The following is a 15794-nucleotide window of genomic DNA, read 5'->3' as shown; positions in this document are numbered from 1 at the left end:
GTATTAATCAGTGGTTTGCGTCCATTTTTCTGTAGAAACAGTTTCTATTCATCTGAGAGAGCTGTTGGACCATTGATGTGAAGATTTGATGGCACTGAGCTGCATCAGATGATCAGTTCTAGTTCTCTAACTCCAAAAGGTATTAAACAGAACTTCATCACTTCAGAGAAAAGAATTCTGCTGCTCTTCAGCCCAAAACTGTGGGGATTGACACCCCATTAGACTAGTCCATGTTTTTTTCACCATGTATGGTGAGCTTATGCTCCTGTACAGCTGCTCCGGGGTGTCCAATTTCATTTCATGCTTTTCTGTGGACATTATACAAGCTCTCTCTCTCTCTCTCTCTCTCTCTCTCCTCTTCTCTTCTCTTCTCTTCTCTGTGTGTGTGTGTGTATGTGTGTGTGTGTGTGTGTGTGTGTGTGTGTGTGTGCCAGAATTTTAGTCTTAGAAGTTGCACATTCTGCCTCTCACAATCCAAGTGCTTCCACATATGAATTTAGATTCTTCTTTGTGAAAACCCTACTCCACACCAAGTGGAACATATTCTCTATAATCCATAAATACAAACGGAATTAGTGCCACCTCTTTACTCCCTTTGAGTTAATGACTGCCCTCCTGTCTGGCAGGACACTGATGGAAGACTGGCTGCTGGAGGCTCGCTTGCTTTGAGACCAGTTTACCTGCCCTCCATTCCCTGTATCTGCTACACTCCACCTGTTCTCCCCATGCAGCAGCACCTTGATATTTGCTGGAACTGATTTAGCACAGACCTTTACTAAATACCTCCATTACATATACAGTCTCCAAAGCTGTTTCTACCTGCAGTTTTAAATTAAAATTCTATTGTCTATAATTTGTTTGACTAGAGTCCTCCTTGTGAGTCTTGGTTCCTTCCAAGCGTTCTTCCTCCTGCTTCAAGCGAGTTTTTCCTTGCCACTGTCGCCTTTGCTTGCTCACCTGAGGATATTAATTTCGATTTTTGCTTCAATTCTCAATTTCTGTAAAGCTGTTTTGTGACACCATCAGGTTGTAAAATGCAATATATGAATAAATATAAATGTTCATGATATGTAAATGCCTGGCTTGCTGTATCTGCTAATTACAATCAGTGGTTAACTAGCCCTTTCAGCAAAGAGACAGGTACAAAACAAAAGGGCAGTGGACAGTGCAGCAGAATCAGGTCATGGAAGTTTCAGGAGCGTAGTGGTCACAAGAATATCTAAAAAAAAATACACTAGTAAACAAGTTTATATATATTTCACAATGTATTTCAATGTATATCAATTTGTTACCTGTGGGTGTGTTTCTGTTTTAGTCTGGCAAAAGTCTGACACAGGAGAGTACATAAAGTCCATAGAACTTACCATGTATATTAAATATAAGAAAATACTGAAAGCTGACTAACACACAAAGTAGCATTTCAACAGGCACAAATACGGGTAAAAGACCAGGGCAGAGGACAGTGTGGCAGAAGCAGTCATGAAAGCATCCGGAAAGTAGTGGCCACTAAAAAAAAATGCCGTTGGGGTAAAAGGTTGTCCGTAACACGTGGCAGTGACAGCTTAATTAGCAATGCTGCCAAAGATTTATTGGTTTATCAATCAGCGCTCGCAGCTACTGCTTCCCTCAGGGGTCAAGAGATATGGCCATTACTGCACACTCTGTGCAACCCCCCACACCACCCCACCGCACACATACACCCACACACACAGATAGACAGTGATCTGTCACGCAAAGAAAATACACACACAAATACACACACGCAGTAGTACAGGTCACCCAAAGACCATATACATAAATCAGTACAGGTCACACAAACATAACACACATACACATACAGCAGTACAGACTACACAAATGTAAACCAGATAATGTAGGCCAAAATCAAACTTGACCAAAACAAAAGCAGCACAGATACTGAACAATCCACAACTCTGCGATTAAGTTATCTGGTCACCCACAGACAATACACACATACACAAACAACCCCCCCACCACCACCACCACCCACATACATATGTGCAAACACACAAAGAAAATTAAGCTATATTTTAAGCTATATTTATCGAAAATAACTGCACTTTTATCACAATATTGGTAAGAATAATCACACCAAACTGTTCATTTCTAATGTCCCCTTTATTACTTACTTGTATATGATCTAATGCTGTAATACGATTTATATGTGATAATGTTCTGCATTGATAGTGTTTGCCACTATTTTAGATGTAATTATGTAAGTCTAGCAGTGAGGAATTAGCCCAAGGGCCAAGCTAGTTTTAGGCACTGCAAAAACAGCAGCTTTCAAACAATGCCAACTCCAGTAACACCACACCTACACATTATACACTCGTATTTATCTGTTAATAGCTTCCCCCGGGGCCAGAGTGGAGCTGTGTCAGCAAATCATGATTAGTGCCGTGAGCAACTCTGAAAAAAAAGCACTGCACAAACAAAAATCCTATTTTTATTTACAGAGGGTTTCTAAAAGCACGTAAGTGTATGTCTACGTTAACAGAAACACCCACTAGTTTAAGGTCAGGAAACTAGGTTTTATTGAATGTGGCAGTATCTATATTTATGTATTGTGACAAATAACATCACAAAGTCCAATGACTTGTTGAAACGTTGTGAAGATCTGATGACAGCCACACAAGCATTAGTTGGGTCAGGTACTGATATTATTGGAGAATACATAAAAGTGATAAAGACACAGCATACACTAGTGACCAATTGGTATAAATGGACATTTAAACTGGTCATTAGCAGCTGAGAATATCCTAGAAATATGTGCTATATGAGGGTTAATGCTCTAAAAGTACTCTCTTCCACAACTTTACTGAATGTCTCCAGGGCATTTTTATAGTTTACTTAAAAATATGGTCTCTATTTCCAGGCTTTCTGAGATTTTTTGAAAAAAAATTAAAGGCCCCATAACACTGAGATAAAAGGTAATTACACAGATCTAATTCCACAGAGACACAGAAAGAGAGGATGAAAGTTTCGAAGGAACACAAAGAAACTGATTGATGGACCATTGTTTATCAGGTAGAAGAAAGACAGGAGTGCAGATGATCTGCAGTCGTTTCCCTTCAAGAGTCGCCTGCAGTCACCTGTAACTACTCAGAGAAAGGCTGCCCCCGTGTGATAGTTCTCAGTATTACACACTGTCACGCAACAACAGTACATTACTATATTCTGTACAATAGTACAGAAACGCGGTCCAGGAAAGAAGAATATTATTTTTTAAATAACAATATTCTTTAAAAACGTTTAAAATCTGTATATTATATGGTTATTAATAAGGCAGTAAACACCGTAAAAGCCATTAGTAATAATTTGTAACACAGAGATAGAAAGAGCAACAGTTACCTCTTAAAATAATACTGAAAATGTTGAGATAAAAAAGCTAGGACCTGAGAATGTGGATTTAGTCATTTCATATGTTAAAGTACACCACATTACATCAAAGTCTGAAAGAACATTGTCAGTTGTTAATTGATTAAATCTGTTGAATAAATGGTTAAGCTTATTAACAAATATGGGCTAAAGTGGACAGGCTTAAGGTTGACTGATGGAGAAGTCAAATTAATAACAGTATCCTTCAAGATCTGAGGTTTAACAGTGTAGATGGATGAGGGTACACTATTTGGCAAATATCATGTATTATAAATGATTACTACATACCTTTAATATTTCTACAACCTAATTAATAACCATTAATAAACTGATTGTAAACCATTCATACATTTTATATTGTTTTTATAAAATGGTCCCATCAAAACATCTAGCAGAGTATGCATCTGTCACTCATATTGAACTTATCTTATTATAAGCACAATTCTGTATCATGATAAATCACTTGTTCAATGCATGTGCACATTAATGTGAGGATCAGGAGCCTAACCAGCTACACTGTGAAATAAGACCACCCAGAAGGTATTATTTTTTAAATTGTGCTGGATTATATTCTATATATTATTATTATAATTTATAGTATTCCAGTAAACTGAGTAAACATATTTGCTGCATCTTTATCTGAAATTATCTGTATAATATAGCTTAGTGCATATATCTATACATATATTAAAAAACTAATATATTTTAGTTATTATATATTTTAATTATATATTTATTGCCTACTTAACAATAAAATTTAAGTCTCCCTATGTCCACTAGCTATACAGGGCAGTGATGTATTTGTGATAAGATGGGAATGCAGGCAGGAATGGGATGAAGTTCAAAATGCTTGAAAAATAATTAAGATATACTAAAATCATATATTGAGTTATACATTAATACTTTATTCACCACAGGTACTATACTGATTTACTTCTGACTTGGACCATCTAAGGATCTTCTACAAAATCATCAAACATCATCCACATATCCAAACCTCACTTTCCTGTTCTCATTCAAACGACGCTTTTCCACTGCATGGCACTCATGCAACAAGACTCTATTTCTACTTGCTTTATGGTGCCTGGTAAGTGGTTTAAGATAGATAAGTGATTTTCCACTACAACAGCTCCCCTTGTAATGTAGCTGGTGATCTCACATATAAACATCCAACTCCTATATGTACATTGCTGTACCTGAAGGAGCCTCCCCCGGGGTCATTGAGTTTGTTTTTCCCTGAGAGCTGGATGGGGAGGGCTGTGGGGCTTTTACTCGTCTGGATGGCCGGGCATTTCCCAACAGCACCTGGACAAAGCAAGCAGAAATGATCAGTTCAGCTTCAGTGTTTCCACACAGGCACATACAGGCATCAGCATAACGACCTGTTCACGTTTATGTTTGATCAGTGACCACAACTGACCTCAAGAAGCACATCTTAAATCATCACTTCAAGACTTTACTTTACTGACCATTAACACACTCCTTTCTCTTTTCATGTCTCTCCGATTCCCTCGCTCCACACTTCAGACCAGCTGCCCATGCTCCAGCCAACACCAAGTGCCTTGGAGCTGCCCGCCCTACACTGATGTTTTCACAGACTCCTAACTATTATTACCAGTAGATTGACCAGAGGAGGATAGGTCACCCCTTGTGAGCCTTGGTTCCTCCCAGGGTTTCTTCCTCAGCTGAGGGAGTTTTTCCTTGCCACTGTCACCCTTGGCTTGCTCACCTGGGGATTTTTACATTTTTACATTCTTTACATTTTTACATTTCATGTCAAAACTTTGTCTTACTGGAATTCTGTGAAGCGGCTTTGTGACAACAGTTGTAAAAAGCGCTATACAAATAAATTTGGTTTGATTTGATTTGATTTGATTTTTTTTGTTATCGTTTCTTTCTCTCCCTTTTCTTGCTCTTCTGTCCCTCTACCTGGCCCTTCTCATTTTCTCTTTTTTCTCCCATTCCTCACACTCTTTCAGTTCTATTTCACTTTCTCCCTTTCTCATCTAATTCCTTTCTTGTCTCCCCTGTCTAAATCTTTTTCTTAAGCCTATCCCTACAATTTCCCTTCCTCTTCTGTCTTATCCCACCTTGTTTATCTTTTTGTTGTTTTGTTTTTCATTTGTCTAGATTCCTTTCTTTTTATGATAGAGGGTGTATACCAATCTGTCTTCTCTATCCCTCTCTCTACCCTGCCCTATCTCCCTTTCTCTCCATTTGCTTTTGCCCTGCCTAGCTCCTCATTTATCCCATTCTTTGCTCCTCTGTCTCTGTCCCTCTCTCTGTCTTGTTCTCCAGGTTTGTGTCAAGAACATCATTCTGTCAATACCACTGCACTTCACAGCTTCCCTCAAGTTTATTCCTGAATGCCAGCCCTCCCAGAACACCCTTCTCTCTCTCTCTCTCTCTCTCTCTCTCTCTCTCTCTCTCTCTCTCTCTCTCTCTGAGTGGATGTGGATGTGATTTTACGAGGCATGTTCCTTGCTCAGAGCTACCGCGAATCATATTTTTAGAAACCTTTTCCCTCAAACCTCAATTTAAGGGCCAGAAAACACACCGTATGCACACACAGACACACACACACACACACCGCAAGGGGCACATGGAGAGATACACAGATTAAATCTCTATATTTATAGATATGTGCTGAAACACCTGAACATACAATTGTATGAAATACCGCAGTGACCTGTTTCTAGGTAAAAAGAGCATCTTCGGTAAATATCGAGCCTGACTCTTAGTTTATACAGATATACACTTTGTTGCCCTTTTCACACATGCACAGTTCCAGAGTTTACCAAGGGGATCTGTATGTGTGAACGAGACCACCCATGACATTCGTCCTAGTAAAGATTCTGGGTAAAGTCTGAGTCGGCACATGTGAGAACGGCGCAGGAAATGTTCCAGAGTTTCTCCTGCAAGCACTGCACAGGCTCTGCTCCACACCTAAAGCATGCGTTACATTTTCCACTACAAGAACACTCCTAACATGTGCATGTGTGTGTGTGTGTATGTGTGTGTTTGTCTTTGTTAATTCGTAGGGCAAAAATATACCATGGGTTTTATTTTTGCTTACCTGTCGGTCGCACCGTTTGTGTGATGACTACAGGCATCCGTACCTGCCCTTGACTTGCTACACCTGCCCTCTTAACACCCTGCAGAGAGGGAGAGAGAGAGAGAGAGAGAGAGAGAGAGAGAGAGAGAGAGAGAGAGAGAGAGACCCTTTAATTTAGGGATCATTGTAGAAAAACACAAACTAGGGATGATAATGTTAAGTCAGAAGTAATGTGTAAGGGATAACATAAGAGAGGGCTGGAAGGAGTGAATGGAAATAGAAAAGGAAGTGACAGATAACTGAGAGAGTGAAAGTGTATATGCATAATGAACAAAGCAGAGATAAACTAAGAGAATGAAGAGACAAGGGAGAGAGAGAGAGAGAGAGAGCGCAAGAGAGAGAGAGAGTAATAAACTACTAAAAATGTGGGCTACTCTCTTTGGCCCCCAGTGTGGCCCTGAGGCCCTCATCTGTCTTGGCCTGCTCTCTCTCTCTCTCTCTCTCTCTCTCTCTCTCTCTCACACACACACACACACACACACACACCTGCATATTTCTCTGCCTTGTTTTCCATTGCCCGCTGCACTATTGCTAACCAGGGACCCCTCGGCTCCCATGAAGCCCACCTCAGTGTTTAATTCTATATATCTAGACAGCCACCTGCATAATATTTATGTGACTTACTGTAGATTGTCTCATATATTTAATCTCCATTTTATTGTAATTATTATTATTGTTGGTGTTATTTCATTTCAGTTGTTTTAATCGTAAGTGTTTTATTTTATATATTTTCTAATTCTTTAATACAGGCGGCATGGTGGTGCAGCAGGTAGTGTCGCAGTCACACAGCTCCAGGGACCTGGAGGTTGTGGGTTCGATTCCCACTCCGGGTGACTGTCTGTGAGGAGTTTGGTGTATTCTCCCCGTGTCTGTGTGGGTTTCCTCCGGGTGCTCCGGTTTCCTCCCACAGTACAAAAACACACATAAGCAGTTACAGATGAATGAATGAATAAATCTTTAATACATCTGTAATTCTTTTAGACTTTTTTGCTCTTGTCTTTTTTGTACCACACTGCAGCAACGCACTGTTATCAGTAAAGTGATCTTTCTGAGAAAATATTGAAGTTAAAATCTGTGTAAATCAACACTGGCATCCCTGTGATATCCCTAACCTACACCCTACCCTGAATCTAGACCTTATGCAAACCTAAACACACATCTTCACCTTAAAATGTATTATTAATGTATGAATTATTGATGGGGACACAATCTTTGTCCCCATAAGAAAGAGAAGTCCCACAGAGTGAGTGTGTAGATTTTGGTCCCCACAACATGACATTTAGCTAAACCACACACACACACACACACACACACACAGTCCTATGAATGACCTCATTACCTATCTTAAAACTCTACCCTGACAGCATGCCAATGAGAGACCATAAACATACACACATGCTCCCTTAAGCCTTCTGTCTGTTAGCACTAGGCTGACCCTACTTAGACAGCTCCTCTATAATACAAATACACACATACATACACACACACACTCACACAAAGGCCTGCTGGTACCCAGTCTGCTCCGGCCCCTGGCTCTATAAGAGTTTACAGAGCTCCAGGACCCTTCATGACTCAAAAAGTTATGAATCATCCTTAGCATCAACTCCTTAGCATCTTTCCATCTCTGCATCTGCACAGAAGGAGGGGCAGCTGCATTCAACTGTGGAACCTTTCTGTGACTTAACCCTCTTGAGCCGGCGCTCCCGTCAGCAGGAAAAATCAGAACTTGCGCCAAAACCCTTACGCGAGTTTTTGTCCTAGAAACATAATAAACATACCCCAAGAAACCTTAAAGGCTCTACTTTTCAAACATAGGGAGGTTGAAATTTATTTTTAGCTTGTTGTTATAGAACGATAAGTAACAAGAGGCACATCTCTCTGTGAGACTCAAACCGTGACACTTGATGGCCCACCCATAGTCATTTAACAGACTGACATTTAGTCATGTAAAAGGAAGCACATGGCTGTGTTTTAACACTATGGTATATTTCAGTATATATTCCAGTGACGGAATTTGTGAAACTGACAGTAAATGTTTGTAATTGTGCAGAGGCACAGAGCTCTGCTTATAGTGAAGTTTGAAGCTTATATTTATGGCTTTTTTGCTCCAAAGCAGTTTTGTGTCATTACTAAATAACTAAAATATCACCAATACAACCAAACAATTCAGTCCAAACTTTTGGTCTCACTGATGGGATCAGGTCAGGTAGGAGCTAACGGGTAATTATATTTGACACCTGTGTTTCTCATTAAAAGACAATGTGTGAGTCACAGTTATTGAGAAAAATAGTGCCACATCATGTTTGTAACAATATAGAATTTAAACTGTAAAACATTTTAAAAAGCTGTAAACACCAATGTGTTCACCCATGTCTACAAACTTCATAGCTCAAAAGAAAACTTAATAAATGTTCATAATGTGTTTTTCACTATATTTTAGCACCTTTGAAAATAGGTTTTTGGAAACTCCATATTATGACACAATTAAGTTACACAAGTTAATTTACACAAAAAACAGATGAATGACATACATACTTCTCTCGCATTATTGTTGCTGGGTTTGTGCTGAACATTAGTATGTGTAACTTTTTGGTAAGTGCGGCACGGTGGCGCAGTCACACAGCTCCAGGGGCTTGGAGGTTGGGGGTTCGATTCCCGCTCCGGGTGACTGTCTGTGAGGAGTTGGTGTGTTCTCCCCGTGTCCGCGTGGGTTTCCTCCAGGTGCTGCGGTTTTCTCCCACAGTCCAAAAACACACGTTGCAGGTGGATTGGTGACTCAAAAGTGTCCGTAGGTGTGAGTGAATGTGTGTGTGTGTCTGTGTTGCCCTGTGAAGGACTGACGCCCCCTCCAGGGTGTATTTCCTGCCTTGTGCCCAATGATTCCAGGTAGGCTCTGGACCCACCGTGACCCTGAATTGGATAAGCGGTTAGAGATAATGAATGAATGACCTTTTTGGGAAGAAACTTTTTTAGGTAGGTGATTTTTTTTTAAATCTCAAGTCAAGGCATCAGAATCACAATGAGTGAGTGCAGTTATAATAAATATTGCCATTTTCATTAGCCAATAATATGAACAATTATTAAATGTGGAAATGTATAATCTATAATTTTGGAAAGCTCATAATCCTCCTGTTGATTCAGGCCAATCAGAAGCAGTGAAACAATGTTTGCTCTGACATCACAAACACATTTACCTCACACCTGGCATCTTGCAAAATGCAAGCCTCATTCATAAAGGCCCTCAGCTTTATGGAAAACTAAAGCCATTTAAATAGCAGTCACAGTGTTGGTCAGAAGATCATAATTACGTATGATAATCCCCAGGAAATATTGTTCAGGTATCAACAGTTCTAATCTTCACTGACATGCTGCTAATCTCCAGCCATGCTTTAGCTTATATAGATCTAACAGGTTTTGTTCAGCACAGACCATGGGCGTGTCAAGCTTAAGAAACTCAAAAGAGACAGAGCCTCATATGAAGCTCATCACACAGTAGAATTGAATGGGGTTGTTTACAATGTGTTATATAAACAAATAATAGGAAATATATTATCAACATGCTTGTTGCATACAATGTTTGCTTGTTTCTATGGCGCTGTATTTAGTTTGACACGTTTCATATATCACTCTGATCTGACACAGCTCTAAACAATGACTCTGAGCTACACCCCCACTGGTGTAAACGAGGGCCAGTTTTCTCGAGAGCACCATGGTTCCAAGAATAAGAAACAGAACCAGTTCAAGAAACGTGGAAAAAAACAATCTGAGAGACGAAGTCTGGACATAGCCTGTAAAAGTCTACCCCTGTCACTGGCTGGATTTTATCAGTCATCAGGTTTTTCGTTTATGAAGTTTAAAGGAATAAGTATTTGATATTTTTTATGTCTTTTTTATGTTTTTTATGAGAGAATAAGAGAGAGATGCAAAATCTACCTGTGGCAGTACCAGAGTGCTGTTGGGCTGTCGGATAGCATTGCCAGTGGAGACCGTCCCGGCAGCAGTTGGGGGGGCGATGCTGGTCTTGACCTGCTGCAGAGGCTGAGTGAGGGACTGCTGACTGTTCAGCAGAGACAGTCTCAAAGCTGGCAGACTTTTCTAAAATTACACACAAACAAACACACAGAAATTAATATTTAAAAATAAATAATTTGTTATGTGTTTACAAAAAAAATATTTACCTAGTTTGGTAAGTTAATGCAAATATACAAAGATAGCAAGTTGTTCAAAACAAAATGCCAGACAACTTTATAAAAGTGCACAATATAATCCACTTCTAAAGATCATATGGCCACAAATAAGTGGTCGTAATTTCTAGCTGTTACAGTGGGACCCTTGCCAGAGGAGCTGCTACTAATGCTCTGTGTGTGTGAGTGTTTGTGCATTAGCTTCTGATGATGGTCAAATTTTGTAGACACCTGCTCACCCAATGTTTCCTTTGTAATGAAGGGTAGAGAAAGGGTGTTTGTCACACTTTGCTGAAGTAGCAACCTCTAATCTTAGGTTTTCCACTAAATATTGGAACATCATAGTAAGGACTAGCTGACCTCACAGGGATTCTCAATTGTTGTATGGTGTACTTTGTAATGATTGATGAGGAACTGTAATGAGAGGACACTGATGAATTAAAAATCATGAACAAAAGTCATTTTTGTGAAACCAGTGACAGTGAGAGATACAATACTGTGCCACAGAATATTGTATAACAAGGCCATTACAATATTAGACTGTAATTTTGTGGTCAGGATGCACTATTTAAACTTGGTGTGGATTTTGCTAGAATTTATATCTTTCATGTTAGAGCCTGTTAGTTTTTTTTTTAACATGATTTGTGTTTGTGTGTGTTGCTCACCTTGAGGAAAGGGACCAGGTAAGGCTGAGGTGACGACTTTAGCTCTGACTGCAGCCGGGTAGTGAATTCCTCCGGCTCAATTTTGGCATCCTGAGAAAACACAAAAAGAAAAGGAATGACACGTGTCCAGGGTGTTTTTAAACTTGTTAATAAAAAGGGACACATAAACATTTTATTCTGTAGACTAAAACACCCAGGCATTATTTTCACATCAGCAAATCTGTTTGCTCCAATTCAATAAGAACAAATTGCACTTTATGAACTGGAAAACATGCCCATTTCAAAATAATCATTCAATAAACAGTCAAAGAAACTTTGACTAATATTTTTTCAATATTAATGTTTTCAATAGTGAATTAAGCCGATTAACATGTTTTCCTTCACCATATGTAAGCTGTTCAGACCTCACCGTTCTAACAATCCCAGAGCCAGAGAAGATGCCCACTACACTCACTATCTGTGTTGTATGCTGCCCCCTGTAGGCTGACAGTGAGAGTCACAACACTACAAACCAAGCAACATTTCCACAAAAGTTTATATTAGTTATTTATAACGTGATCAACAATTTGAGAAAAAAGAATCCAATAAAAACCAGTCCAAAATATTTCCCAAAAATACATAGATACTTAAAAAAGTGAAAATATGACATGTTGTTTTGTGTTTATTAAAGATTAACACTATGATACTAAATATTCTGGATTTAAGAAAATCCTTTTCAGAATAATTTGGACCACAATGCAAAACGCAGAATACAGAACAATTAATCTGATGTTTATAACTGAGTTTGGTGGTTGTGACAGTCCCAGTTTGAATCCCAAAGCAACTGAATGAAGCAGCTAAAATCATTTAGGATGATGATTTTGGACTCACCAGCAGATCTTGCACCAGGGCCTTCACATTCCGGGAAGTCTCTGGAGATGGGGAATTATGAGACGCCAGTTTGATTAGAGTGGCCAAAAAGTTCTTGCACTTTTTCACGTTCTCCTGCACTTCCTGAGGAAGAACACAGAAAAGGCTGTGAGCCTCAGATGAGGCCAGGTCACGTTGGCACAATGTGTGTGTGTGTGTGTGTGTTTGAATTTACCAGCCACAGGGAAAAAGCCCTGCTCACACCCATCTATGTGTAGACTGGTGTGGCCGTGTGTGTGTGTGTGTGTGTGTGTGTGTGTGTGTGTGTGTTTGTATCCTTAGGACAGTTCCCAGCTGTGTAACCCATGTGTGTGTGTGTGTGTGTGTGTGTGCGTGTGAAAGAGAGAGACAGACTCAGCTTTCTGACAGCTGTGAGCATAAATTGTGTGTGTGTGTGTGTGTGTGTGTGTGTGTGTGTGTGTGTGTGTGTGTGTGTGTGTGTGTCTGTCTGTCTGTCTGTTTGAGAGAGAAAGAGAGAGAGTGAGAGAGTGAGAGAGAGATACCGAAGTTTAAACCTGGAGGGCTCACTGACCTGGGAGATGACTGGCGCCCCAGGAGCGGGGCCGGCTGGGCTGGGTGGGGCCATAGTAGGTTGACTGTGTGGACCCTGGGGGCCAAGAGCTGCAGGGACCTGCTGAGGAGCTGTCACAGCCACAGCCCTCTGAAGAGAGAGTGAGAGTGAGAGAGAGAGAGAGAGAGATAAACAGGAGCTGACACTCGGCCTCCAGCAAGGCCACATACAGCAGCCCCACACCACTGTCACATCACATACCCCCCACAGCCTGGCATGACAAAACCCAACACAGACATGGAATGTGTGTGAGTGAGTGTGTGTGTGTGTGTGTGTGAGAGAGAGAGAGAGAGAGAGAGAGAAACTGCTAACTGAGACTAAGGTAGGCTAAAGCAAGTGTTTTACAAATGGATAGCGCAAGAGTGAGAGACGGAAAGGTTTTAAGAGAAGAGACAGAAGAGAGAGGAGTAGGGGAGAAGAGAAAGTGTAGGATGCAAAGAAAGAAAAAAAGACAAAGAAAAAAGTGTGTACGACAGAAAGCATGAGAAAAAAAGAGACGGGTGGGGACACGAGAAGTGGAAAGCAGAGTCCAGTTTTGGAGGGTGACATTTCTGCAGAGTGGAATAGTCAATTAATCTCTTTCAGCACATTCTAGATTTAGCTTTAGATCTGTTTATACAAAAACATGTTCACATAAACACAGAAAACAAGGACTAGCCCCCCGAAAATTATCTACAGTCCCCAAGTGTGAACACCCTGGAGCACTGGAAGAGGGAAAACACTAAAATCAACATGACAGTGTCCCTCTGGGAAATGAGTGTGACGCCACTGGCATAAAGGTTGAAGGTGTGCTTACAGGGAGGGCAGCAGCAGTAGAGATCTGAGGAACAGGAGTCAAGGTGGGAGACTGAGCCACTTTAGACTGAAGCACAGGACCAGCTCGAGAAACTGGCGAGGAGACTGGAGACTGCAGAAGGAGGAGAGGAAGAAGACAGACAATGATTTAGAAAATAAAGAAACAGAAGGTTCAGAATGGAAACCTCCAGAGCTGAAGTGACATCATATCTAACTCAACATGCAACACAGCTCCTTGTCCAGACGTTAGTAATCTCCCGTCTAGACTATTGCAACGCCCTCCTGACAGGTCTTCCGGCCTGTGCTGTGAGACCGCTACAGATGATCCAGAATGCTGCAGCACGCCTGGTTTTCAACCAACCAAAAAGAACACATGTCACGCCCCTATTAGTTGAGCTGCATTGGCTACCCTTAGCTGCTCGCATCAAATTTAAATCACTAATGATGGCCTTCAGAGTATTCACTGGTTCTGCTCCCATCTACCTCAATAGACTCTTAAAACCATATGTTAGTGCCCGCTCTCTCCGTTCCTCAAAGGAGCACCAACTAACACGACCAACCCCCCGTACAGGTCAGTCGAGGCTATTCTCATCTCTGGTACCACGCTGGTGGAACGAGCTTCCAAGCACTATCAGAGCAACAGAAACCCTCTCCGCATTCAAGAAATCCTTGAAAACCCAACCCTTCCGAGAGTATCTTTTGCACTGAAAGTCTTTCTTTAATGCACTTATTACTTCCTGGCATACTGCACTTAATGTAAGGTAATTTGTATAAATTGTGCTGTAGTTTGAATGTTAGATCCTCTTTTGTAAGTCGCTTTGGATAAAAGCATCTGCCAAATGCATAAATGTAAATGTAAATGTAAATTAAGACTTGAGACTTACTAAAGGTTTAAATATTTCACAACAGTATCTGAAAAAGTGAACAAATGAACATATGAGACGCACGACAGAAACTTTATGACTTTTTACAACACTGATTTTTTTATTCTCCTGTAGGATGTGCACTCTCAGATAAAAGATAGGATAGAGGTACATTATTGGTCACTAAAGGTACAAACAGTGTATATGTACCTTTAACCAATACCTTTTTAGAGTGCAGTTATTTTCCTCATAGGTGCTTTGATAAATATTTTGTGAAAATGTATAACCTTTTATTATAGAACTAAAATAAAACAAAATATACATCCTGGAGAAATGGGGTGCATGAAATCAACACAATATTAAAATCTACAATTAATATAGAATATTAAAAAAATGTTTCCTAAATGAAGGCACAGAAATGTACCCTTGAGTGTACCACCACAGTGACAGCAAAGGTACCATCACAATGACAATGTTTCTAACATTGTAAAAAAAAAAAACAATGGATTAAAAAAATAGAAGCCCAGGGTCTGTAGGCACAGTTTTCTTTAAGTTGGGTCAAATATGTCACTCACATCATCAGTTAAACAGGAATGGGACTGGAGAAATCTGCTCAAATAGCAGTGGTTTTGGAGACCCTAGCTTTAAACCATGATAAGGGAGACCCCTGTTGGTGCGAGCAGAGAATTACAGGATTTCCCCTGGATCAGTGTGGCTTAATCAGTCATACATGGTGTGCATTAGAGCCAATCTTAACATACAAAAGCAAAGAGCTTTTTGGTTTTGGGGGTGTTTGAGAGTATATGAATAGTCCACCAAGTGACATGATAATACAAAATTAACTGATATCTGATCAGAATTTTAACCATTTCCAAAAACAAAGTCATTCCTGGATACTGTGAACAACACCAGGATTTCTTAGCAGAATATATACATGTAGGGCTGTCAATTAATTGAAAATTATTTGAAATCAACATTCAGAACTTCAAATCGACATAATCTTGTCTGTATCAATTATATCAATTATTTTTATTCTGTTATATCCCCACTTTGTGTTCATATACTGTCGCTTTAAAACCAGGCTACCAAGCTGTAGTCACGTGATTCTGCCCCAATATGCCACATGGAAGTAACCTAAACTCTGAGGCTGACCAAGTAGCTCGTACTAAAGAAAAGCACAGCATCTGTGGTTTAGACATGCTGTGATTTGACTATAATTAAGATGATACTGAACAAAAAGACAAATGTAAATGCTGAGTTTTAATGACCAAAGCACAAACACTCAGCAAATAA

At 40.1% G+C, this 15794-nt stretch overlaps 1 protein-coding gene across 7 annotated transcripts in view; it reads right to left on the bottom strand.

The window, feature by feature from the left end:
- Positions 1-15794, bottom strand: part of LOC136709683 (transcription initiation factor TFIID subunit 4-like) — a 108450-nt gene that overhangs the window by 77443 nt on the left and 15213 nt on the right. For 6 of the 7 annotated variants that reach the window (XR_010804514.1, XR_010804515.1, XR_010804516.1 and 3 more), the window contains exons 3-9: positions 13640-13750; positions 12805-12933; positions 12234-12356; positions 11364-11453; positions 10448-10609; positions 6476-6554; positions 4596-4704 (exon numbers count right to left, since the gene is read on the bottom strand). Coding sequence is in view for 4 of the 7 variants with exons in the window: in XM_066685105.1 (XP_066541202.1) it covers positions 4596-4704; positions 6476-6554; positions 10448-10609; positions 11364-11453; positions 12234-12356; positions 12805-12933; positions 13640-13750 (803 nt within the window). In the remaining 3 variants the exon portion in view is untranslated. The remainder of the gene's footprint in view (positions 1-4595; positions 4705-6475; positions 6555-10447; positions 10610-11363; positions 11454-12233; positions 12357-12804; positions 12934-13639; positions 13751-15794) is intronic. The other variant, XM_066685107.1, reaches the window with a different exon arrangement.

This window comes from Hoplias malabaricus, chromosome 11 (genome assembly GCF_029633855.1).
Source record: "Hoplias malabaricus isolate fHopMal1 chromosome 11, fHopMal1.hap1, whole genome shotgun sequence".
Lineage (NCBI taxonomy): Eukaryota > Metazoa > Chordata > Actinopteri > Characiformes > Erythrinidae > Hoplias > Hoplias malabaricus.
Note: the sequence above shows the minus strand (reverse complement) of the source record. Positions and strands in the feature narration are given on the sequence as shown.